The sequence below is a fragment of the Macaca thibetana genome, chromosome 12, assembly GCF_024542745.1.
Source record: "Macaca thibetana thibetana isolate TM-01 chromosome 12, ASM2454274v1, whole genome shotgun sequence".
Lineage (NCBI taxonomy): Eukaryota > Metazoa > Chordata > Mammalia > Primates > Cercopithecidae > Macaca > Macaca thibetana.
In genome coordinates this window covers 83,762,538-83,790,147 of record NC_065589.1, presented here as the reverse complement: position 1 = coordinate 83,790,147, position 27,610 = coordinate 83,762,538, and the positions used below count along the sequence as shown (strand labels likewise).

Sequence of the window (27,610 nt, the reverse complement as noted above, 5' to 3'; positions counted from 1 at the left end):
GGAATATAGCCAACAGAAATGCATACATATGTTAACCAAAAACATGTACTGAAAGGTTCATAGCAGCACTATTTGTAACAGCCTACAATGCCCATCAACAGAATGGACTTCTATACAGAAATGAAAATTAAACTGCGTTGTGCAACAATATAGATGAATCTCACAAACATGTTTAAGAAGCCAGACCCAAGAGAGTGACATCCAATAGTAAACTAATAAAGCAATCTATCCTACTACAGTCTAAAGGAGAAAAAAAAAATGTCAATAGACTAAAAATTCTCAACAAACTGGAGATAGAAGGGAACTAACTTGATAAGGGCAGCTGACATAATGGTGAAAGCTGAATACTTTCCCTCTAAGTGCAGGTGAAGGTAAGAATGTCTGCACACCACTTCTTCTCAACATCGCACTGGAAATTCTGACCAAGAATAACAGGAAAAGATTGGAAAGAACGACATTACTTACAGATGACGCACTCCTGTATGAAGAAAGTCTATTAAGCTTCTGTTAAAAAGCTACTACCAGCCCTCCGTATCTAAGGGGTCTGCATCCACTGATTCAACTAACTGCTGATGAGAGAAAAAAAAAAGCCAATATAGGATAACAGCTATTTACAAAGCACTTACATTGTATTGGGCATAAGTAAGCTAGAGAGGATTTGGAGGGACAGGATGTGTGTAGGTCATATGCAAATATTACGCCATTTTATATATGGGACTTGAGCATCCACAGAGTTTTGTATTGAGGGAGATGGTTACTGAAGGATGACTTTACTACTCAATGTAGCAAGGTCACAAAGTCAATATATAAAATTGTATTTCTATTTGAGCAGATTGTACAGTGTTATAAAAATATGAGCTCCCAATTCTTAGCACTTTGGGAGCACAAGGCAGGAGGATGGCTTGAAGCCAGAAGTTCAGGACCAGCCTGGACAACAGAGACCCCATCTCTACAAAAATAAAACTTTTTTTAAAGTTAGCCAGGCTGGTAATAGGTGCTTGTGGTCCCAGCTACTTGGGAGGCTGAGGCAGAAGGATCACTTGGGCCCAGGAGATCGAAACTGCAGTGAATTAAGATTGTGCCACTACTCGGGAAGGGGAACATCACAAACCGGGGCCTATTATGGGGAGGGGGGGAGGGGGGAGGGATTGCACTGGGAGTTATACCTGATGTAAATGACGAGTTGATGGGTGCAGCACACCAACATGGCACAAGTATACATATGTAACAAACCTGCATGTTGTGCACATGTACCCTACAACTTAAAGTATAATAATACAAAAAAAGATTGTGCCACTGCATGCCAACCTGGGCACAGAATGAGACCTCATCTCTAAAAAGTAAACATTTAAACATTTTTTAAAAATGAGCTACTTAAAGATAATTTTGACAAAATGTACAAAACCTATAAAGGAAAAGAAGACCTAAGCAAATGCTAATGCAGAGTGACACCATGTTCATGGATTAGAGCAGTTCAACTCCAAACTGATTAAACACCATCCCAGTGAAAATCCTGGCCAGGAAACTGAGAAAGTGTTTCTAAGATCTATGTGGAAATGCAAAAGGAGCAAGAATAATCAGAACAGTAAAAGAACTAAGTCATGTGATTTTCACTACCTGACTTCAAGACTTACTATAAAAGTGGCCAGGCACGGCCACTTGTAATCCCAGCAGTTTGGAAAGCCAAGGCAGGCAGACCACTTGAGGCCAGCAGTTCAAGACCAGCCTGACCAATGCAGCGAAACCCCATCTCTACTAAAAATCCAAAAATAATTTAGCCAGGTGTGGTGTTGCACGCCTGTAATCCCAGCTACTTGGGAGGCTGAGGCATGAGAATCACTTGAACCCAGGAGGCGGCGGTTGCAGTAAGCCGAGATGGAGCCACTGCACTCCAGCGTGGGCAACAGAGCGAGACTGTCTCAAAAAAAAAAAAAAAAAAAAAAGACTATAAAGCTACAGTAATCAAAGCACTGTGGTAACTGGCCCCTAGATAGACATAAAACTCAATCACACATCATACAAAGTCTAGAAATAGACCTGTGATGTAAGTTGGATGATTTCAACAAACATGCCAAGTAATTCATTAATAAAATGATTTCTCAACAAGTGATGCTGGAACAACTGGATATTCATTTAGGAAAGCCATATACAAAAATGTGAAATAAGTCCTAGACCTAAACCTTAAGTTTTCTAGAAGAAAACAGGATAAAGGTCTCTGAAACCTTGGGATACGCAGATTTCTTAGAACTCAAAAAGTATGAAAGAGAAAAATAAGATTTCATTAAAATTAAAAACTTCGTCTCTATAAGAGACATTATTATGAAAGTGATGAGGCAGGCTACAGAGAAGAGAAAATATGTACAATACATTACCTTACAAAAGACTTGCATCTAAAGAACTCTCACAACACAGTAAGATAATCCAACACAAAATGGGAAAAAGATTTGAAGATATACATTACAAAAAAGATATATGAATGGATAGATAAGCTCACAAAAAGATGCTCAACATCATGAGTCAAGAGGCAAATGCAAATTAAAAGCACAATGAGAGGCCGGGCATGGTGGCTCACGCCTGTAATCCCAGCACTTTGGGAGGTGGGCCGATCACAAGGTCAGGAGATCGAGACCATCCTGGCTAACACAGTGAAAGTCCGTCTCTACTAAAAATACAAAAAATTTAGCCAGACATGGTGGCGGGTGCCTGTAGTCCCAGCTACCCAGGAGGCTGAGGCAGGAGAATGGCGTGAACCCAGAAGGCAGAGCTTGCAGTGAGCCGAGATCCCACCACTGCACTCCAGTCAGGGCAACAGAGCGAGACTCCATCTCAAAAAAAAAAAAAAAAAAAACACACTGAGATACCACTTCATATCCACTAAAATGGCAAAATTTAAAAGACTAGCAATACCAAGTGCTGGAGAGGATGGGGAGAAACTGGAAGTCTCAGCTATGAAATTTCAATGGTACCACCACTTTGAGAAACATTTTGGTAGTCCCTTTAAACATCTGCTTATGATACAACCCAGTAATTTCACTCCTATGTATTTAACCAAGAGAAATGAGAAATATCCAGACAAAGATCTGTACGTAAATGTTACAGCAGCTTCAGTCATAATAGCCACAAAGTAGAAAAGACCTGAAAGTCCACTGACAGGTTAATGAATAAACATATTATGGCATATCTATGCAATGAAACATTACTCAGCAATAAATATAAATTACTGATAATACAAGCTACATCAATCTGGAAAGCTGAGAAAAGCAGCCAGAAGGAAATGTCAGATTGGTGTCTTCCCTCAAGGATGAAACTAAAATTTGAGACCTGTCTATGGTCGTGTTTTTTTTTGTTTGTTTTTTGTTTTGTAGAAAAAAAGCACACTGAACATCAGAGTGAATATTAAGAAACCTCTCAATAAATTAGAGACAGAACCCTATTACACTCTTTGCTGCCAGGTTTTCCTGAGATTCACTTTTAATACCTCAATTGCCATTTCTGCTTAAACTAACTCGAGTTGAGCTGCTTTCAACTGCAAACAAGAGTCCTGATAAACCAAAGTCAAAAAATGTGCAGCCACTGCTATACTCACAGCAAATTTCATAGCCTGAAATAAAAATAGCTAATTGACTTTTATTGTTTATTATATGCAGGTACGGCTTTAAGGACCTAATATAGATGAACTCATAACCATAAGACACTACATAATTAGTTCCACTAATAATGTGAACAGTGGACAGCGTATACAAAGTAAGTCCTTCAGCTAATTATCAGAGAAGATGAATAGATGTTTTATACCCAAATATATGTAAATAGTAAGCTAACACGTAAAAAAAATTCATTGCCTCCCTAGCAAAGTAAGGAATATAGTTTCAAAACAACTATTAAGCTGGCAAAAGTAAATGGAGTTATAAAATAATATACAATGATCACAAAACTGGAAAACTAGGTACAATTAGATATATCACTGGCAGCACTCTAAACTGTTTTTTTCCCTGGAAAATAACACATCTAACAAAATGTATCTAACTATTTTCACATTCATAAAACATCCTCAAATTGACTAATTCTGCTTTGTAACATATAACCCATGTAAATAACCCTAAGTAATGGTAAAAACAGAAAGAAATATGCCAAGATGTCAGCATGCCATTTACAGTGTAAAGATATGCAAGCACATACACATCAACTAACAGAAAAGTCAAACACAATGTATCATACAGCCACAATGGGGTGAAGCTATTCAAAGTGAAAACTCCAGAGGAAGCTGTAGGCCAAAATTAAAAAAGAAATATATATATATAAAAATTTGGATTCCCTGCATAATAAAGTATGTGGATCTGTTAATGATTAGGAATATGGAATGATACTTTATATTCTTTGTATAAGATTGTTTAAATTCATGATAGACAAACATAAGAGATCTCAACAATCTTAAAAAAATAGTATTTTATCTTTACATCCTAGCAACTAAATACACACTTCACAAGTTTAAGTAAAACTTAATCATTGTGTGTCAACTCCACAACTACTCTGTCCAATTTCATTATGAAATATACAACACTCATTTGTTCACCCAAGGTCTAATTAGTTTTTTAAGAAAAAACTACTTAAGGAGAGTGGTGCCCAAGATGGCCAAATAGGAACAGCTCCAGCCTCCAGCTCCCAGCGAAAGCAACACAGACGACGGGTGATTTCTGCATTTTCAACTGAGATACCGGGTTCATCTCACTGGGATGTGTCTGGCAGTTGATGCTGGTCCCCAGGTGCAGCCCGACCAGCGAGAGCTAAAGCAGGGCAAGGCATCGCCTCACCTGGGAAGTGCAAGGGGGAAGGGAATTCCTTTTCCTAGCCAAGGGAAATTGAGCCACACAACACCTGGAAAACCGGGTAACTCCCACCCTAATACTATGCTTTACCAAGGGTCTTAGCAAATGGCACACTAGGAGATTATATCCCACATCTGGCCCAGAGGGTCCCATGCCCACGGAGCCTCCCTCATTGCTAGCAGAGCAGTCTGAGATCTAACTGCAAGGTGGCAGCAAGGCCGGGGGAGGGGCGCCCGCCATTGCTGAGGCTTAAGTAGATAGATAAAGCCACAGGGAAGCTCGAATTAGGTAGAGCCCACCGCAGCTCAAGAAGGCCTACCTGCCTCCGTAGACTCCACCTCTGGGGACACAGCATAGCTAAACAAAAAACAGCAGAAACCTCTGCAGATGTAAAAGTCCCTGTCTGACAGCTTTGGAGAGAGCAGTGGTTCTCCAAGCACAGAGGCTGAGATCTGAGAACAGATAGATTGCCTGCTCAAGTGGGTCCCTGACCCCTGAGTAGCCTAACTGGGAGACATCCCCCACTAGGTGCAGACCGACACATCACACCTCACACGGCTGGGTACACTCTGAGACGAAGCTTCCAGAGCAAGAATCAGACAGCAACACTCGCTGTTGAGCAATATTCTATCTACTCCAACCTCTGCTGCTGATACCCAGGCAAATGGTCTGGAGTAGACCTCAAGCAAACTCCAACGGACCTGCAGCTGAGGGTCCTGACTGTTAGAAGGAAAACTAACAAACAGAAAGGACACCCACACCAAAACCCCATCAGTACGTCACCATCATCAAAGACCAAAGGCAGATAAAACCACAAAGATAGGGAAAAAGCAGGGCAGAAAAGCTGGAAATTCAAAAAATCAGAGCCATCTCCCCCTCCAAAGGAATGCAGCTCATCGCCAACAACAGAACAAAGCTGGACAGAGAATGACTTTGACGAGTTGAGAGAAGAAGGCTTCAGTCTATCAAACTTCTCAGAGCTAAAGGAGGAACTACGTAACCAGCATAGAGAAACTAAAAACCTTGAAAAAAGAATGGATGAATGGATAACTAGAATAATCAATGCAGAGAAGACCTTAAAAGAACTGATAGAAATGAAAACCATGACACGAGAACTACGTGACAAATGCACAAGCTTCAGCAACCGACTCAATCAACTGGAAGAAAGAGTATCAGTGATTGAAGATCAAATGAATGAAATGAAGCAAAAAGAGAAATGTAGAGAAAAAAGAGTAAACAGAAATGAACAAAGCCTCCAAGAAGTATGGGATTATGTGAAAATATCAAATCTACGTCTGATTCGTGTGCCTGAAAGTGACGGAGAAAATGGAACCAAGTTGGAAAACACTCTGCAGGATATCATCCAGGAGAACTTCCCCAACCTAGTAAGGCAGGCCAACATTCAAATTCAGGAAATACAGAGAATGCCACAAAGATACTCCTCGAGAAGAGCAACTCCAAGACACATAATTGTCAGATTCAGATTCACCAAAGTTGAAGAAGGAAAAAACGTTAAGGGCTACCAGACAGAAAGGTCGGGTTACCCACAAAGGGAAGCCCATCAGACTAACAGCAGATTTCTCAGCAGAAACTCTACAAGCCAGAAGAGAGTGGGGGCCAATATTCAACATTCTTAAAGAAAAGAATTTTAAACCCAGAATTTCATATCCAGCCAAACTAAGTTTCATAAGTGAAGGAGAAATAAAATCCTTTACAGACAAGCAAATGCTTAGAGATTTTGTCACCACCAGGCCTGCCCTACAAGAGCTCCTGAAGGAAGCACCAAACATGGAAAGGAACAACTGGTACCAGCCATTGCAAAAACATGCCAAAATGTAAAGTCTATCGATGCGAGGAAGAAACTGCATCAACTAGCAAGCAAAATAACCAACTAATATCATAATGACAGGATCAAGTTCACACATAACAATATTAACCTTAAATGTAAATGGACTAAGTGGTCCAATTAAAAGACACAGACTGGAAAATTGGATAAAGAGTCAAGACCCATCAGTTTGCTGTATTCAGGAGACCCATCTCACATGCAGAGATACACATAGGCTCAAAATAAAGGGATGCAGGAAGATCTACCAAGCAAATGTAAAACAAAAAAAAGCAGGGGTTGCAGTCCTAGTCTCTGATAAAACAGACTTTAAACCATCAAAGATCAAAAGAGACAAAGAAGGCCATTACATAATGGTAAAGGGATTAATTCATCAGGAAGAGCTAACTATCCTAAATATATATGCACCCAATACAGGAGCACCCAGATTCATAAAGCAAGTCCTTAGAGACTTACAAAGAGACTTAGACTCCCATACAATAATAATGGGAGACTTTAACACCCCACTGTCAACATTAGACAGATCAACGAGACAGAAAGTTAACAAGGATATCCAGGAATTGAACTCAACTCTGCACCAAGCGGACCTAATAGACATCTATAGAACTCTCCACCCCAAATCAACAGAATATACATTCTTCTCAGCACACATCGCACTTATTCCAAAATTGACCACATAGTTGGAAGTAAAACACTCCTCAGCAAATGTAAAAGAACAGAAATTATAACAAACTGTCTCTCAGACCACAGTGCAATCAAACTAGAACTCAGGACTAAGAAACTCAATCAAAACCACTCAACTACATGGGAACTGAACAACCTGCTCCTGAATGACTACTGGGTACATAACGAAATGGAGGCAAAAATAAACATGTTCTTTGAAACCAATGAGAACAAAGATACAACATACCAGAATCTCTGGGACACATTTAAAGCAATGTGTAGAGGGAAATTTATAGCACTAAATGACCACAAGAGAAAGCAGAAAAGATCTAAAATTGACACCCTAACATCACAATTAAAAGAACTAGAGAAGCAAGAGCAAACACATTCAAAAGCTAGCAGAAGGCAAGAAATAACTAAGATCAGAGCAGAACTGAAGGAGATAGAGACACAAAAAATCTTCCAAAAAGTCAATGAATCCAGGAGTTGGTTTTTTGAGAAGATCAACAAAATTGATAGACCGCTAGCAAGACTAATAAAGAAGAAAAGAGAGAAGAATCAAATAGATGCAATAAAAAATGATAAAGGGGATATCACCACCGACCCCACAGAAATACAAACTACCATCAGAGAATACTATGAATACCTCTACGCAAATAAATTAGAAAACCTAGAAGAAATGGATAATTTCCTGGACACTTACACTCTCCCAAGACTAAACCAGGAAGAAGCTGAATCCCTGAATAGACCAATAGCAGGCTCTGAAATTGAGGCAATAATTAATAGCCTACCAACCAAAAAAAGTCCAGGTCCAGATGATTCACAGCTGAATTCTACCAGAGGTACGAGGAGGAGCTGGTACCATTCCTTCTGAAACTATTCCAATCAATAGAAAAAGAGGGAATCCTCCCTAACTCATTTTATGAGGCCAACATCATCCTGATACCAAAGCCTGGCAGAGACACAACAAAAAAAGAGAATTTTAGACCAATATCCCTGATGAACATCGATGCAAAAATCCTCAATAAAATACTGGCAAACCGAATCCAGCAGCACATCAAAAAGCTTATCCACCATGATCAAGTGGGCTTCATCCCTGGGATGCAAGGCTGGTTCAACATACGCAAATCAATAAACGTAATCCATTATATAAACAGAACCAAAGACAAAAACCACATGATTATCTCAATAGATGCAGAAAAGGCCTCTGACAAAATTCAACAGCCCTTCATGCTAAAAACTCTCAATAAATTCGGTATTGATGGAATGTATCTCAAAATAATAAGAGCTATTTATGACAAACCCACAGCCCATATCATACTGAATGGGCAAAAACTGGAAGCATTCCCTTTGAAAACTGGCACAAGACAGGGATTCCCTCTCTCACCACTCCTATTCAACATAGTGTTGGAGGTTCTGGCTAGGGCAATCAGGCAAGAGAAATAAATCAAGGATATTCAGTTAGGAAAAGAAGAAGTCAAATTGTCCCTGTTTGCAGATGACATGATTGTATATTTAGAAAACCCCATTGTCTCAGCCCCAAATCTCTTTAAGCTGATAAGCAACTTCAGCAAAGTCTCAAGATGCAAAATCAATGTGCAAAAATCACAAGCATTCTTATACACCAGTAACAGACAAACAGAGAGCCAAATCATGAATGAACTCCCATTCACAACAGCTTCAAAGAGAATAAAATACCTAGGAATCCAACTTACAAGGGATGTAGCGGACCTCTTCAAGGAGAACTACAAACCACTGCTCAGTGAAATAAAAGACACAAACAAATGGAAGAACATACCATGCTCATGGATAGGAAGAATCAATATTGTGAAAATGGCCATACTGCCCAAGGTAATTTATAGATTCAATGCCATCCCCATTAAGCTACCGATGACTTTCTTCACAGAATTGGAAAAAAACTGCTTTAAAGTTCATATGGAACCAAAAAAGACCCCGCATTGCCAAGACAATCCTAAGCCAAAAGAACAAAGCTGGAGGCATCACGCTACCTGACTTCAAACTATACTACAAGGCTACAGTAATCAAAACAGCACGGTACTGGTACCAAAAGAGAGGTACAGACCAATGGAACAGAACAGAGCCCTCAGAAATAATACCACACATCTACAGCCATCTGATCTTTGACAAACCTGACAAAAACAAGAAATGGGGAAAGGATTCCCTATTTAATAAATGGTGCTGGGAAAATTGGCTAGCCATAAGTAGAAAGCTGAAACTGGATCCTTTCCTTACTCCTTATACGAAAATTAATTCAAGGTGGATTAGAGACTTAAATGTTAGACCTAAAACCATAAAAGCCCTAGAAGAAAACCTAGGTAGTACCATTCAGGACATAGGCATGGGCAAGGACTTCATGTCTAAAACACCAAAAGCAATGGCAACAAAAGCCAAAATTGACAAATGGGATCTAATTAAACTAAAGAGCTTCTGCACAGCAAAAGAAACTACCATCAGAGTGAACAGGCAACCTACAGAATGGGAGACAATTCTTGCAATCTACTCATCTGACAAAGGGCTAATATCCAGAACCTACAAAGAACTCAAACAAATTTACAAGAAAAAAGCAAACAACCCCATCAAAAAGTGGGCAAAGGATTATGAACAGACACTTCTCAAAAGAAATTCACACAGCCAACAGACACATGAAAAAATGCTCATCATCACTCGCCATCAGAGAAATGCAAATCAAAACCACAATGAGATACCATCTCACACCAGTTAGAATGGCAATCATTAAAAAATCAGGAAACAATAGGTGCTGGAGAGGATGTGGACAAATAGGAACACTTTTACACTGTTGGTGGGACTGTAAACTAGTTCAACCATTGTGGAAAGCAGTGTGGTGATTCCTCAAGGATCTAGAACTAGAAATACCATTTGACCCAGCAATCCCATTACTGGGTATATACCCAAAGGATTATAAATCATGCTGCTATAAAGACACATGCACATGCATGTTTATTGCAGCACTATTCACAATAGCAAAGACTTGGAATCAACCCAAATGTCCATCAGTGACAGACTGGATTAAGAAAATGTGGCACATATACACCATGGAATACTATGCAGCCATAAAAAAGGATGAGTTCGTGTTCTTTGTAGGGACATGTATGCAGCTGGAAACTATCATTCTCAGCAAACTATTGCAAGAACAGAAAACCAAACACCGCACGTTCTCACTCATAGGTGGGAACTGAACAATGAGATCACTTGGACACAGGAAGAGGAACATCACACACCTGGGCCTATTGTGGGGAGGGGGCGGGGGAGGGATAGCATTAGGAGATATACCTAATGTAAATGACGAGTTAATGGGTACAGCACACCAACATGGCACCTGTATACATATGTAACAAACCTGCACATTGTGCACATGTACCCTAGAACTTAAAGCATAATAAAAAAAATTTTTTAAAGAAGAAAAACAAGAAAAAAACTACTTAAAATTCTTCACATTTAAGCAAACTTCTGAGAATTGTCTAAACTTCTTATTCATTTAGCACAAAACATCCCCTGCAACTTAGTATAGCATCACACATACCTGAGGCGATGACTGGATCTTTCATAAGTTCTCTAGTTATTGGACATACAAATTCATCAGGGATTCCTGAAGAAAGGGATTTAACCTTGGTCCTGAGCTCTTCAATTTTCCTCAGCACTTTACTACGCAGTCCTAGAGATTCTGTAAAGAAATTACTGTTAGGGCTGGAAAACTACTAGTAATCCTTATGCTAGTCATTCACAAATAGTTTGTTGTTGGGGTTTTTGATTTTGAGACAGGGGCTCACTCTTTTGCCCAGGCTAGAATGCAGTGCATAATGATCACTACTCATTGCAGCCTCAACCTCCTGGGCTCAAGTGATACTCCCACCTCAGCCTCCTGAGTAGCTGGGACTACAGGCACACGCCACCATGCCCGATTAATTTATGTATTTTTTATAAAGATAAGGTTTCACTATATTGCCCACGCTGGTCTCGAATTCCTAGGTTCAAGTGATCCTTCCGCCTCATCCTCTCAAAGTGCTGGGATTACAGGTGTGAGCCACCGCAGCCAACCACAAATGGAGATTTTATCTACCACCACCAGAAATCTTCTGACATACTGTTTTACCACATGAACTAGTGTTTTCTTTATACATTCCTTAACAAATCTCTGTTGTATAGAATACTGTTGGTTAAAATATATCAGCAGTTAATAGCTAATTTTAAATAAATTTAGATTCTGAAAGTTCAAGAATTTCAGGTTGCCAGACACTAATATACTCTACAAAATCAGAAAAGGCTCATTACTCGTTACTTACACAACAGAAAATTTCCTAAAAATCATTTTTAAATATGAGTTCAAAACATAAAAATGCCTGTTATATTTTTAAACTTAATGAAATTGGATATATTTGCTGATTCTTATAAGAAGCACAATCACAAATGAAGCTCATCTGTTTGTCCAAACCATATGCATGTTTCACTTGTTTTTATTCTTAACTTAAAAAAAAATTTTAGTTTTAGAAAGTCTAATGTAATTTTAGGAATTTTAGAATTATTGGCTGTTTACACTTTTAGAACTAGTTGACAGTTCTACTTTAGGTTGAAGTAGGTAGAAGAATTAAGATTTCAGAATGCCTCACATAGTTACGAGAAAAAACCAAACCAACTTACTTTCTGTCAGGAGGTAATGCTCCATGAGGTTTATACAGGTCTTAGGACACCCTCTGTTTCAGATGGTCTTTTCGAGGATGTCTGAAAACATCCTTGGAAGCTGGAGATAGTGCGTCCCTCCCTGTGGGAGGGCAGATGTTTCCTGACCACTATAATGTCTTGCCTCCTGGGGGCTATTTTGCTGGTAACCCCCTTATAAGACTGGGGGTTTCCCAAGCTCAGGGCTCCTCAGCTGTGACACAAACATAAACCACCACCATGAAACTTAAGAGGGAAAGGGGAGGCTGGGCACAGTGGCTCATGCCTGTAATCCCAGCACTTTGGGAGGATGAGACAGGTGGATCACTTCAGGTCAGGGGTTCAAGACCACCCTGGCCAACATGGCAAAACCCCATCTCTACTAAAAATACAAAAAAAAAAAAGTAGCTGGATGTGGTGGCACATGCCTGTAATCCCAGCTACTTGGGAGGCTGAGGCAGAAGAATCACTTGAAACCAGGAGGCAGAGGTTGCAGTGAACTGAGATTGCACCACGCACTCCAGCCTGGGTGACACAGTGAGAGTGCCTCAAAAAAAAAAAAAAAAAAAAAAAGAGGGGAAGGGGAAACAATCAGAACCTGAAGTGCGAGTGTCTGCTGTGTCACGAGTAATAAACCGTTTGAGTCAGTCTGGGCTCACTGCCCACATTCATGTGAATGTGGCAAGTTATCCTAGCAGCTCCCTGGCGCCGAGGGTCTGCTTTCCTGTGACTTCCTTCCAATGGGACATGCTGAAACCGAACTCAGGATTTTTAAAACAAGTTTTTTAAAGCGCCACAAACAAATCAATGATTTCCTTACATGTTGAATATGACTGTGCAAAAATATTTATGACTCAAAAAGATTCCCTCAAATTCTTTATGAAATCACCATCCATATTCAAGAGAAAGCTATTTCAACACAGAAGTACTTAAAAGTGCTTAGTTAGGGAAGTACCTCTAAAACGCAGCACAGTGTTATCTGATCGCCACAGCCAGCCTTTAATGTAACAAATCAGAGATATCGAGTCCACCTCTTCCCAGAATGTCCCGTTTCACAATGTGTGTTTTCCAAGGGTTAGCTGGCTGTGTGTTTTTACTTTGCCAGGCAAATACAATGGAAAGCTTAAGAGGAGTTATAAGGATGGATCATGTATTCAAAGCTAAGTAAGGTGGAAAATAAGAGTAGAGATAGATAACAGGTACACAAGATTAACAGAATAAAGGTTAGGATAAGATCAAGATTTGCTGAAGTGGGGTATTGGATGAGATGGTAGAAAATCTATCATGACTGGGTTATGCTTCCTGAAAATCTTCCACCTGGGTAGAGACATGGCTTCAAAAACTGTCCTAAATGTTTCTAGAACATGTTTGCAAGAAGACAGTAGACATCTTGTTTAAAGAGATAATTATATAACTTATAATATGAAAAGGAGGCTGGGTGTAGTGGCTCATGCCTATAATCTCAGCACTTGAGGCACCGAGGTGGGAGCACTGCTTAAGACCAGGAGTTTGAGACCAGTATGGGCAACACAGCAAGACTCTTTCTCTACAAAAAATGTTTAAAAGTTAGCTGGGTATGGTGGTGCATACCTGTAGTCCCAGCTCTTCAGGAGGCTGAGGCAGGAGGAGCTACAGAACCCAGAAGCTAGAGGCTACAGTGAGCCATGTTCATGCCACTGCACCCCAGCCTGGGCAAGACAGTGAAACTGTCTCTAAAAACATTAAGAAAAAGAAAAAAATATAGGAGCAACTACTGTTCTTTAAAAAGCATATTTTCCTGTCAAAAATATTCTACATGTGTGCTAATACTTAGACTGCTTATAATATTTACAATAGAGAACACAGAAGGCCTAATTCAAAATTCCCCAGATAAGGTTAAACTGGGTGTTATCCTTGTCCAATCCTAATGTCATTTAGAAATGAAGTCAGATCACCTTGCCCTCAGGGATGCTTTTAGTTAAACCACATCCCCAGAGCTCTACCAGAAACAAACATCTCCTTTTGTGATCGGGGGTTCAGAATAAGTCTTATACACTCATACAATTGCTGAGAAAGAAAGGACCCTTACCAGCTAAGCTAGTAAACCCTTGGTACCAGTACTGGGCAATATCCGGCTATTACTGACTATAATCCTGAAAAGACATCTTCATGACAAGTTAAAACCACCCAACTCTGGAAATGCTACATCACTGAGAGTCTGATGGAATCTAGAAACTAATAACCATCAAATATACAAGACTAAACTAACGGATATAAAATTCAACCCTGAAAACCTCTGATGAAACAGAAGGTAACTGGGTTCTGGAGTGAGAGCTGGGAAGTGACAGTGTAGAGCAGAGATGTAGGTGCATGAATGAGACAGAGACCTTCCTACATGTGTCCTTTACTCTCCCAACTTTGTCCTGTAAGTACCAATGCCACAGCAGCCCCAGCTGGAGGCCAGTTACCAGGACAGCACGAGCGCCTGGAATTGAACAAGCACAGGCCACCAAGCTGGTTACTGACTCACCTCTCCCCTGCCCTGACAGAGAACAACAGAACCAAACGCTGGTTTCTTACAAAGAAAACTAAAAATCTGCTTTTAAAAATTATATTTTTTAATTTAAAAATCAAATTTCTACATAAAATGATCAAGAGAAGACACGAAACCTATATTAAGAATGGAAAATACAGCTTAGGTACAGGGGGAATTTTTAAGAGGATATTAAGAACAGGATAGAAGCAGTATAGTTTTTTAATTTCTCTGAAAAAAACAGAGCAACTAGATAAACTCAAATTGCATGGACATTTCCAACAAAACAAGGTAGCGAGACATCTCCATGAACCCTACAATATGCCTGAGTGAGGACAAACCATTAACACCCATAAAGACCTGTGGTTGGCATCTGTGTAGAAGAAAGCAACAGGATATCTGATGGGCCTGAGCAAATGAGACCCCAGCGTGTCCAGCAAGTAAGCACTGGAAAGGAGAGTGAGCCAACTTCAGACAGCAGCTGACCACGGAGGGTTATGCCCTTCCAACAGGGGGTCAGTGCACAGTAACTAGATTTGAACAGCCTATTTCACTTTAATCACATATAAACAAACAAACAAAAACTGTAAATGTTCAATTACTCAACAATAAATGCAGTTACCCAGGCAACAAGTGAAATCTACATAACGAATTAATAAGAACTGAAGCATGAAACTTTCAAAATCCGAGGATATAAAGACAGGTGATGTATTTAAATTTCTAAATTTTAAATTAGAAAATGATAAAAATGTCTTACGTGCTTTTATGATTTCTTGGAAAGAAGAGTAAACAGAGAGTGAACCCTTTGAAAAAATCTCGTTCCCAATTAGGCATCTATGGTTGATGATTATCTGAATATAATCATAAATACCAACATGATACACAATAGTTCCTTGGCATTTGTCATTTTAAGTTTCTATCATTTTATCTTCTATACAGCAATTCCAAACTCCAAGATACGTAGCAATCTGCCATATTCCCAAAGCCTAGATATAAACTGAGGCCAATGAGTAGCTAGATGGAAGCTGTGTAGCTAGTAGTAGACTCACTCGTTGTATAATATCACATCTCAAAGTGACTTTCCTACTCTTAACCTTTCACACTTTATGCCTTTTGAATGAGATATTAAATGTTATAGTAGTCACAAATTCATAGAAAATGTCTTAAGATATATCCCTCTCAACATCAAGGATCTCTTGAACCTGTACTCTGTCTGGACATTCCTTATACAAACCGTTCTAGATATAAGGAATTATTTCCTAACTAAAGCTGTATGTCTGTTGTACCCTAGGCTTCCATTAACACAATCCTAGAAAATGACTATTATCCTTGGGTAAAGCTCCAAAGTCAAACATATTCAAGTCTGCAGAAATTTCATTTATTGTGTATTTACAAAAGACCCACTGAAAATAGATTTGATAAACTGCTCAATTCCTTAAAAATAATTTAAATGTCAAACATAATAGACATACGACATTGGTCTCAAACCCTCCAATGTACTTTACTGCACAGTAATCAACTTCCTCCATTTGCTGAATGTTAAACTCAGATTTATTCACATTGACATAGCAGCTGTTTTAAACAGTTCAAGGCAAATGCAGGTAAAATAGATATGCATTAAAACAAAATTCAGTAGCATATATACTTGTTGGTTCACCTCAACACATTTGCTTCTAGACCAAATTTAATTCTCTATTCGTGCAATTTACTATTTTGAAGGTCTATTTTTCTTAAAATTCAGGACTAAAAGAAATTCATTATAGCTTACAATACCATTTATAGATTAGTTAGCTGCTTGATTCTTTATAATGAAGGTTGCAAAAACCTTAAAATACATTAGAATGATATCAAAAATAAATGTTATAGTCTATTTTTACTACTTTATTGTATGTCTAATTTGTTGAGCTTGCTAGATCTCCAAATCTTAAACACAAGCTTAAGAGTCCTTATTGACTAGAAAATGTGCAACATTTTTGTCTCCATTCTTAATGGTTTTTCAAATTCACCTATTAGACCATCACAGAACTTGTTTAAATTGTATTTTAATTTTGGCTTGGGCCTGACACTTCCAAAACCCATTTCACTGAACTGTGAAGTAAAATGATTACTACGGTTAAACCTGAGACTCATCCTTCAAAAACTAATTGAATCATTAATTGATCATTAACTGAATCCTACAAGAATGTCTTATTCTTGGCCAGGCGCAGCAGCTCATGCCTGTAATCCTAGCACGTTGGGAGGCTGAGCCAAGAGGGTCACTTGAGGTCAGGAGTTTGTGACCAGCCTGGGCAAAGTAGTGAGACCTCATCTCTACAAATAATTTTAAAAATCAGCTGGGCACGGTAGTACATGCCTGTGGTTCCAGCTACTCACGAGGCCGAGGCAGGAGGATCACTTGAGCCTAGGAGGTTGAAGCTGCAGTAAGGTGTGATCATGCCAGAGGACTCCAGCCTGGGCAATAGAGGGAGACCCTGTCTCAAACAAACAAAAACCTAGAATGCCTTATTCTTTATTTAGCTAGTTATAAAAACAGAATTGTATTTCTATTGTTTTTATATGCTTTTCTTATGTTTTCAAACATCCTTTGTTGAATCTGAAATTATTTCATATTGTCAAGTACTTCCACTTGATAAGGTACCCTTAAGATTCATTGTGAGAGATTAACAAGAAATTAAGATGCTAAATTCACGAGATTTTTTTAAAAAAATAAAGCTCGTACTCTATTACCTACTCTCAGAAAAAAAGAGGAAGTTAGAAAGGAAATATTTTATCAGAGAGAGATGCTGGGTGCAGTGGCTCATGCCCATAATCCCAACACTTTGGGAGGCCACGGCTGGAGGACTGCTTGAACCCAGGAGTTTAAGACCAGCCTGGGCAACAGGGAGACCTCATCTCTACAAAAAATTTTAAAAATTAGCTGGGCGTGGTAGCATGTGCCTGTGGTCCATTACTTGGGAGGCTGAGACGGGAAGACCACTTGAGCCTGGGAGGTCAAGGCTGTAGTGAGCTGTGATGCACCACTGCACTCCAGCCTGGGCAGCGGAGTGACACCCTCCTATCCCTTCCCCTACCCCCCCCCCACACACACAAAAAGAGATAGAAAAGTGACTGTAACTCGGCCAGGCGCGGTGACTGTACTCAGCCAGGCGCAGTGGCTCACACCTGTAATTCCAGCACTTCGGGAGGCTGAGGCGGGTGGATCACGAGGTCAGGAGATCGTGACCATCCTGACTAATACGGTGAAACACCATCTCTACTAAAAATACAAAAAATTAGCTGGGCGTGGTGGCGGGCGCCTGTAGTCCCAGCTACTCGGGAGGCTGAGGCCGGAGAATGGCGTGAACCCAGGAGGCTGAGCTTGCAGTGAGCCGAGATTGCGCCACTGCACTCCAGCCTGTGCAACAGAGCTAGACTCCATCTCAAAAAAATAAATAAATAAAAATTTAAAAAAAAAAAACAACTTGTTTTTGGTAAAGGTCAAGTACCCAGAATATATAAACAACTCTTACAAAGTCAACAACAAAAAGACAACCCCGTTTAAAAATGGGCAATGGATCTGAACAGACATTTCTCCAAAGAAGATACATAAATGGCCAATAAGCACTTGAAAGATGCATGTCATTAGGTAAAAGAAAATCAAAACCACAATGAAACTCCACTTCACAACTGCTAGGATGGCCATAATCAAGAAGATGGGTCATTAGTGTAGTGCCAGAACATTAAGAAGAAACCATTAATGCAACAAAATCCAACTGCAGAGTAATTTGGTAAAAGTTGTTTTGAAGATTGCCTATCTTTCACTAAGCTTACCAATTTTCAAATCATCAGCCAGACTTTCTTTTGTAAGATTCAACAGTTCTTTTCCATCAATGTTATTCATCTTGAAAATACCAACGAGATCTTTTAAATCTTGTGCACAAAGCCATGTTGAGACATCCTCCTCTGACCAATCTTCAGTAAATTGCTTCAGCTGATCTTCTGTGCTCCTTGCTTAAAATAAACAGGTAAGTGAGATAACAAAAAAGCATTTCCTTTATAAACAATCTCACTTTGAATTAAAAGTAAACAAAATTTCCTTAAATCTGTGTTTTATAGCTGGGTACAGTGGCTCATGCCTATAATCCTAGCTACTCGAGAGGCTGAGGCAGGAGGATCGCTTGAAGTCAGGAGTTCAAGACTGGCCTGAGTAACATAGGGAGGCCCTGTCTCAAAAAAAAAAAAAAAAAAAAAAAAAAATTGTTTTACCACTTTAACTTCCTTTTGGAACATTTTCTTTTTCACATCAGGAAAACAATTTTTTATTATATAAAATTCATACTAGCAAAGGTATTCTATTTGCTCCATCATCTCTGTATCAGCACCACTATTTGGTTAATTCTGACAGTGATAAAAATAAAACTCCTAAATTATGTGCCAGTGTTGCTTGATGCCAAAAATAAAACCAACAAAATACAATGATAATTTCTATTTTGTCCTGAGGCTATATTTACCTGAAAAATTAGTATGGAGTATAAACAAATAACTTACAAACCATGGGAGGTGTGGGACACATGAATGTGCACCGAAAGCATTTACCAACAGCTTTCACACAGCCCAGCCACTTCAACACTGGCTTCTCTAAAATTATTATTATTTTAGAGATGGGGTCTCACTCCCTTGCCTAGGCTGAAGTACAGTGGCATGTTCTCAGCTCACTGCAGCCTCGTGACCTCCTGGGCTCAGGTGATCCTTCCCACCTCAGCATCCCAAGTAGCTGGGGCCACAGGTGCACACCCCCATGTGTGGCTAATTTTTGTCTTTTTTGTAGAGATGGTGTTTCATCATGTGGCCCAAGCTAATCTCAGACTCCTGGGCTCATGTAATCCACTCGCCTCAGCCTCCCAAAGTGCTGGGATTATAAGTGTGAGCCACCAAGCCAGGCCAAATTATTTTTAAATGACATTAAATTTGGATGCATACTTTCTATTGAGAAAAGCAATGTGAATAACCTGTCAAATGATTTACTAACTTTTTTTTTTCTTTTTTTTTTGAGACGGAGTTTCACTCTTGTCACTCAGGCTGGAGTGCAATGGCACGATCTGAGGTCACTGTAACCTCCGCCTTCCAGGTTCAAGTGATTCTCCTGCTTCAGCCTCCCGAGTAGCTGGGATTACAAGCATGCGCCATCCTGCTGATCTACGTTTCTGTATTTTTAGTAGAGACAGGGTTTCATCATGTTGGCCAGGCTGGTCTCGAATTTCTGACCTCAAGTGATACACCCACCTTGGCTTCCCAAAATGCTGGGATTACAGGTGTGAGCCACTGTGCCTGGCCCAATTTACTAACTTTCTGACTCTAATGGTGAGTGGGGTTGAAACGAGTGAAAAATGATGTCCTTACTAACCTTGGCAAAGTGTTTCCAGGTCAAATTGCCAGATGTTCACTGTTTTGTCCATCGAACCAGTAGCAAGTAAAAGGGTATTAGGTGCAAAAGCACAAGTTGTGACATACCTAGTTAATAAAAACAACTATTATGCATGTTCTAATGTTTAAATTGTATTAATACAAAGTGGGGTTCAGTTCAGACCTGGTGTGCTGAGTCAACGTGTGAAGGATATTCTCAGTGTTCTGAAAAACAACAACAGCAGCTTTACATTCACTCAGGTAAGAGCAAAGTCACTGATGAAGACTCATTTGACATAAATGGGTTATATACTAAGTGAATACATTAATATTTATTAGTAACTAACATAAGATGAAACTTTACTCAATGAATAGTAGAAACGGAATCCGTAACAGCATTCTCAGGTACTTACTTCGCTTTTTGTCAATTATTGGCATTATTGTCTGCTAGCCATCTCCTTAGAAATTTTTAATACAGTAGACCCTTGGCATTTGCTCATCTGTTTGAAACTACTAATAGTATCCTAAACATCTATTACCTGAAATAATTCATATTTTTGGCTATGGCATTTGACTTGTACACATTACAGGACCAGTGACTAGAAATTAGTCCCTTGGCCGGGTGCGGTGGCTCATACCTATAATCCTAGCACTTTGGGAGGCCGAGGCGGGTGGGTTACTTGAGCTCAGGAGTTCGAGACCAGTCTGGCCAACACAGTGAAACCCCATCTCCATTAAAAATATAAAATATCAGCTGGCATGGTGGCACGTGCCTGTAGTCCCAGCTACTTGGGAGGCTGAGGCAGGAGAATTGCTTGAACTCAGGAGGCGGAGGTTACAGTGAGCTGAGATCGTGCCATTGCCTACAGCCTGGGCAACAGAGCAAGAGTCTGTCTCAAATAAATAAATAAATAAATAAATAAATAAATAAATAAATAAGTCCCTTAGATTTTGAGTACACTAAGGTGGCCATCCAACATTTTAGGTGTATTTAAGTGGGACTCATACATATTTTACAGAGACAATTTAGTGTTATAATTGTTTCTGAGAATGTAAAATCTCACGAAATGTTCATGAGAAATATTAAACATCTACCTCACCTACCTTGAGTATTCTTTTCCATTTCCTGCCAGAACACTCAGTGGCTTGAACCTCTGTGTGGAACCACTAGCTTAGATCACTTGCTTAATTTGCTACCCTTTGATTACTTATATCTCCATTTATTTGCTGGCATAGCTACAGCCTAAATCCAATCATTTGGAGGCTCCACTCAACATTTACTTCTCTTGGACAATATTCTTTTCAACTACTTTATTTATTTTTGAGACAGAGTCTCACTCTGTTGCCCAAGCTGGAATGCAATGGCACGATCTCGGTTCACTGCGACCTCCACCTCTGGGGTTCAAGCCATCCTCTCGCCTCAGACTCCCAAGTACTGGGACTACGGGGATGCACCATCACAGCCAGCTAAGTTTTTGTATTTTTGGTAGAGACGAGGTTTCACCATCCTGGCCAGGCTGGTCTTGAACTCCTGAACTCAAGCCATCTGCCTGCCTCGGCCTCCTGACATGCTGGGATTACAGATGTGGGCCACTGCACCCGGCCACGACTTGGTCTTTACTCACCATGGATCAGTCAAAAACTCCCATTTTCCAAGTCCATGATAACCTATTCTTTCTTACACCACTCTCTAAATCCAGCCAGGACTCTAAAAATGGTAGGTCACTTTCAACCATATTCACAAAAAACCCTAGGGTAAACATTCATCCTTTGCTATTATGGAAGCCTGGTGTAAAAGTTTAATAATTGATTGTATGTGATGTTTTGAACACTGGTGCTCTTTAAATATGTGTATTTTATGATCACATTTAAAATCTATCCATCTTAAAATCATTACTGAAATATTTAAGGGCTTGTTGCAGAACCGATATCTTACTTGCATAACTATTTTAGCATTTGTGAAAATATATATGATCTTAGTCATACTAAACAGAAAAAATACATACTTGTTCTACCATGCCTAACTTGAAGTTCAGTAGTCTAATAAACATAATATTCATAGATCACAAGATTTTTAAATACTTACAGTATCATATACTATGACAGACTTATCCACTGACCTTTAAAAGAAAAGAAATTATAGGTGAAAAGTTCTATAAAAACAAAGTACAGTATTTATGTAATTAGTATTTTTAAGTAACTTTAGTAACTTTTCTAGAAAAGACAGATATTAACATACATTTAGAATGCAATCCTTTTGTTCATATGTATGAAAACTTTAATTAAAAAAACTACACGTGGCCAGGCACAGTGGCTCATGCTTGTAATCCCAGCACTTTGGGAGGGTGATTCGAGCGGATCATGAGGTCAGGAGTTCGAGACCAGCCTGGCCAACATGGTGAAACCCATCTCTACTAAAAATAGAGAAAAAAATTATCCGGGCATGGTGGCATGCACCTGTAATCCCAGCTCCTTGGTAAGCTGAGGCAAGAGGATGGCTTGAACCTGGGAGGTGGAGGTTGCAATGAGCCAAGATCATGCCATTGCACGCCAGCCTGGGTGGCAAAGTGAGGCTCCATCTCAAAAAAAACAAAAAAATGCCATATATAAAATTCAGAAAATTATAAGCTTTATTAGAACAATGCCACTTTTTTCACTGTTTCTTTTTCCTCAAAAAGCTAATATGCAATAATCTATTGCTTTTAAATGAATTTAAAATATTTAAGAATATTCTCAATTGTATTTTCTAATATTATAAATAAGTGATAGGTGTAACTCATACAAGCAAAAGCTCTTTAGGGTAATAACTTTTAAGAGCGTCAAGGAATCTTACTTTTTTTTTTTTTTTGAGACAGAGTCTTGCTCTGTCGCCCAGGCTGGAGTGCAGTGGCGCTATCTCGGCTCATTGCAATCTCCACCTCCTGGGTTCACGCCATTCTCCTGCCTCAGCCTCCCGAGCAGCTGGGACTACAGGTGCCCACCACCACACCTGGCTAATTTTTTGTAATTTTAGTAGAGACGGGATTTCACTGTGTTAGCCAGGATGGTCTTGATCTCCTGACCTCATGATCTGCCTGCCTCAGCTTCCCAAAGTGCTGAGATTACAGGCGTGAGTCACCACGCCCGGCCAAGGAATCTTACTTTTAAGAGTGTCAAGGAATCTTAAGACCAAAAAGTATAAGAACCACTGACCTAAATCATGATTCAATTCTTCACTTCTCTATTCTGACTTATAACTGCATTCTGTTGTCCATTCACTTTTAATCTCTAGTCACTTATATTCATCTCTAGACACTAGTCTCCTATAGCTAGGCTTTGCATGTTAGAATTGCTTTAAAAGTTTCAGAAGTTCTCCTAAATTTAACATACAAGGTTTGAATAAGTTCTAACACCATCCTAGGTTCTCAGGGGTTTTTTGTTGTTGTTTTTTGTTTTGAGTCAGGGTTTCACTCTGTTGCCTAGGCTGGAGTGTAGTGGCACGATCATGGCTCACTGCAGCCTCCACTGCCTGGGCTCAAGCGATCCTCTCACCTCAGCCTCCTGAGGAGCTAGCACCACAGGTGCACGCCACCATGCTCGGCTAACTTTTTATTATTTGTAGAGACCAGGTCTTCCTATGTTGCCCAGGCTGGTCTCAAACTCCTGGGTACAAGTGATCCTCCTGCCTCAGCCTCCCAAAGTGGTGGGATTACAGGCATAAGCCACCATGCCCCGTCCATCCTAGGTTCTCTATTATCTCTACAATCTGTTTTTCCGGCCTCATTTCTCCTTATTTATTTGAATGCTTATCATACATTTTAATCTACTCAAGAATTTCCTGCCTCCTGGAATGCTCTTTCTGTTCCTCAATCTTCCCATATCTGCACAGAAATTCTACACTGCCTTTTCCAAGGCCACCCCAACTATGCCCTACACACCTTCCTTAGAACACCTCTTTTTTCCTTCTTTTTTTTTTTCTTTTAAAGAGACAAGTTCTCACTCTGTTGCCCAGGCTGGAGTGCAGTGGCATGACCATAGGTCGCTGCAGCCTCAAACTCCTGGGCTCAGGGGATTCTCCTGCCTCAGCCTCCCAAGTCGCTGAGACTACAGGCACAAACCCCTATGTCCAGCTAATTTCTTTAATTTTTTTTTTGTAGGGACTGGGTCTCACTGTGTTGTCCAGACTGGTCTCAAACTCCTGGTCTCAAGTGATCCTTCTGCCTTGACCTCTCAAAGTGTTGGAATAACAGGCATGAGCTACCACAGCAGGCCTTAGTACACATTCTGACCTACAACCGCATTCTGCTGTCTATTCACTTTTCATCTCTAGCCACTTATATTCATATACAGCCACCTTTTATCCTGCTCACTTTTTTTCAGTCTCCCTCTTTCCTATATGTATCCATTCTATCTTATCAATGACTTTTAGTCACAAATAGAATGTATCATTAATTGACCTGTTTGCATCTACTAAGTATGATTTAAATATGCCTGTCGATTATTCTAAAAACTAAATGTTTATTAAGTTTATTAATTTACATTTCTCATTCATTTGCCTGTATATTGTCCAAGTAAACTAAAAATATTCAGAAAAATATTTGAATGAGACCTTGAGCAACACCATATACCCAAAAGCACTTGATAATGTAAACTTCCATTTATCCAGAATGACTAGGAAAGACACATTTCCATAAATATGTTAACTAAGACACACATATATACAAACTGACAAAGAATTATACTGCTATAAAATGAACTTAAAACAATATTGAGTATCACTTAACACTTCCTCCATGACTCAGAGGGTAAGTACATGTCAGGGTCTTGCAGTGCTATTAGTTCATCACCATGAACATCAACTATTAAATAGAAAAGAGGGGACTTAAAATGTCTTCAAGAGCACAAACACTGTCTTGTACTTCCTCTTCTATGCCCTCTTCCAACTGGCAGAGAGCTGGGCACATAATCATTTTGTCAATTAACCTGTCCCCTAACACAGCAGACAGAGTTCAACTTTATTTGTTTAAACTTTCCAATGATTTAAATTCTAGGTCAAAAGACAATTACTATAAATACCTTTTGATGATGAATAATCTTCATCTTTAGAGATGAAAGAGCCACATCTACAATAATAACAACATAACTAGTAATTTGGCTGTTTGGCAAGAATTGGAGCATATGGAAAAAAGAACCATCAGCCTTAGTCCAGACATTCTAAGTGGAGGTTAGGAGCCTCAATATCTTAACTGGAATGAAAGCTGCTATGAAGAGCCATAAAGGTGGGTCAGAATACTATGACCTGTGAGATCAGACAGGAAAGTTTTAGAAAATCTAATGGCAAGGAGAAAATATACAAAAGTATTCAAAAGGAAAACAGTATAAAGTAATTGAATCATTGCAACTATGTTCCAGCCAATTGCCTAACAGAATAAAGCTCTGAAAAATAAAAGCCAAGGTTGAAAATTTCAACACAGAACTGGAAATCATAAAGAGTGACACCATTGAAAAAAATTGCCAAATAGAAATTCTAGGACCAAAAAATAAAATAAGCAAAATTAAGAATTCAATGGACCAGTTTAATATCATATTAGCTGAAGAAAGAATTAGGAAAGGGAAAACCATCCAGAATGAAGCACAGGAAACAGGAAAAAACAAACAAACAAACAAAAAACCAGAAGCATAAATATAAAAGAGAGAATAAAGTTTACAGTGAGAAGGTGTAATGTGCATTTAATTGGAATCCCAGAATTAGAGGACAGAAAGAAAGGAACAGAGGCAATATTTGAAGAGATAATAAATAAGAATTTTCCAAAAGTGGTAAAATATCATTCCACATTTTTTTTTTTTTTTTTTGAGATGGAGTCTTGCTCTGTCACCCAGGCTAGAGTACAGTGGTGTGATCTCAGCTCACTGCAGCCTCTGCCTCCTGGGTGCAAGCAATTCTACTGCCTCAGCCTCCTGAGTAGCTGGAATTACAGGTGCCCACCACCATGCCTGACTAATTTTTGTATTTTTAGTAGAGATGAGGTTTCACCATGTTGGTCAGGCTGGTCTCGAACTCCTGAGCTCAAATGATACGCCCACCTTGGCCTCCCAAAGTGCTGGGATTACAGGTATGAACCACTGTGCACCGCCAAATATCATTCCACGGATTTAAGAAGTTCAATGAATTCCAAGCAAACTAAATAGGAAACTCACACACAGATACAAAGTGGATGTGCAAAAACCTCAAAACAGAAAATTTCATGAGCAGCCAGGGAAAAACACATGAATTACATCCAAAGGAACAACAGTTAGAATGAAACTAACTTCTCTATAGCAATACACAACAATAATATATCCTAAAATGTGTTTGTTCCAACAAAGCAAGATTGGTTTAACATTTTAAAATCTTGTAATTCACTCCACTAACAGAGTAACAGAGAAAAATTATATCATCTCAAAAGATGTAGGAAAAATCATCTGATGAAATACAATACCCTTGCATGATTAAAAAAAACAACAACAAAAGCTCTTGCAAACTAAAAGGAATAGAATAATAAAGCTTATCTCCCAAAATTGATCATATTGAATAATGAAAGCTTTCCCTGCACAGTGAGGAATCAGACAACAAGGCCTGTTATCACTGCTTTTATTATCCTGGTAGCATCAACAGTTCAGTAAGGCACAGAAGATACCAAAGATAGAAGAATTAGAAAGGAAGGAACGAAACTATCATTATCCACAAATGATCTGATTTCATATATATATAATCCAAAATAAGAAATTTTCCAGATAAGTCCAATTTATTCCCATTATATATTTCCTTATATTGGCCACATCTTTCATATACTAACAACAAGTGCCTAGAAAGAAGGCTAATAAAAGATGAGAACTTCTACATAGAAGACAATTATTGAAATTCAAAGATAAATGAAGAAATATGCAATATTCTCAGATTACAAGACCAATATCACAAAGATGTCAATTCTCCCCAAATTCATCAGACTCTATATAATCCCAATTAAAACCCAAACATGTTTGTGTGTGGAGACAGGAATTGGGGCAATCTAACAAGCTGATTCTAAAATTTATATGAAAATGTCAATAGCTAGGAATAGACAAAATATAAAGCCTGGGAAAGACAGAATGATATTAGAGCAAGGACAGAAACAGAACAAAGCAGCAGGTTAAGAAACAGACTCACAAATATATTGTCAGTGATTTCTGACAAGGGAGTACAACAAAATGGAGGAGAAGAGTGGTCTTTTCAATACATAGTACTAGGACAACGGGATATTCACGTAGAAAGGAATAAAATGGAATTCCTACTGCACATGATACACATAAATCAATTGTGTGAAAGGCAAAACAACGAGGGTCTTAGAAGATAATACAGGAAAATATCTTCATGACCTCAGAACATGAAGAAGCTGACTACACTAAAATAATTAACTGTGAAAAGGCAAATCTAGAAGGTGGGAAAAGATATTTACAACTCGCAACAAATGGCTCAAATATAAAAATACACACAAACACACACATATACATATATAACAACAAATCAATAAGAAAAAAACCCAGGGAAAAAAATGGACTGGAGACATGAACAGGCACTTCATAGAAGAGAAAACACATACGGCTAATAAACTTCTAAAAAGGTTCCAACCACTTTGTTCTGGCGAAACGCAAATTAAAACCATACTAAGGCAACACTACACACTCATCAGAACG

General features: G+C 39.1%; 1 protein-coding gene across 11 annotated transcripts in view; it reads right to left on the bottom strand.

Annotated features, from left to right (window-relative positions):
• The window catches only part of WDSUB1 (WD repeat, sterile alpha motif and U-box domain containing 1), a 73,010-nt gene that overhangs the window by 30,031 nt on the left and 15,369 nt on the right, over positions 1–27,610 (bottom strand). For 6 of the 11 annotated variants that reach the window (XM_050751854.1, XM_050751855.1, XM_050751859.1 and 3 more), the window contains 5 exons: positions 22,005–22,038; positions 20,103–20,143; positions 19,920–20,026; positions 18,347–18,526; positions 10,892–11,032 (listed from right to left, as the gene is read on the bottom strand). In XM_050751854.1, coding sequence (XP_050607811.1) covers positions 10,892–11,032; positions 18,347–18,526; positions 19,920–20,026; positions 20,103–20,143; positions 22,005–22,038 — 503 coding nt within the window. Of the gene's footprint in view, positions 1–10,891; positions 11,033–15,293; positions 17,008–18,346; positions 18,527–19,919; positions 20,027–20,102; positions 20,144–22,004; positions 22,039–27,610 lie in introns of those variants that run through there. The other 5 variants (XR_007718307.1, XM_050751858.1, XR_007718305.1 and 2 more) reach the window with 5 other exon arrangements.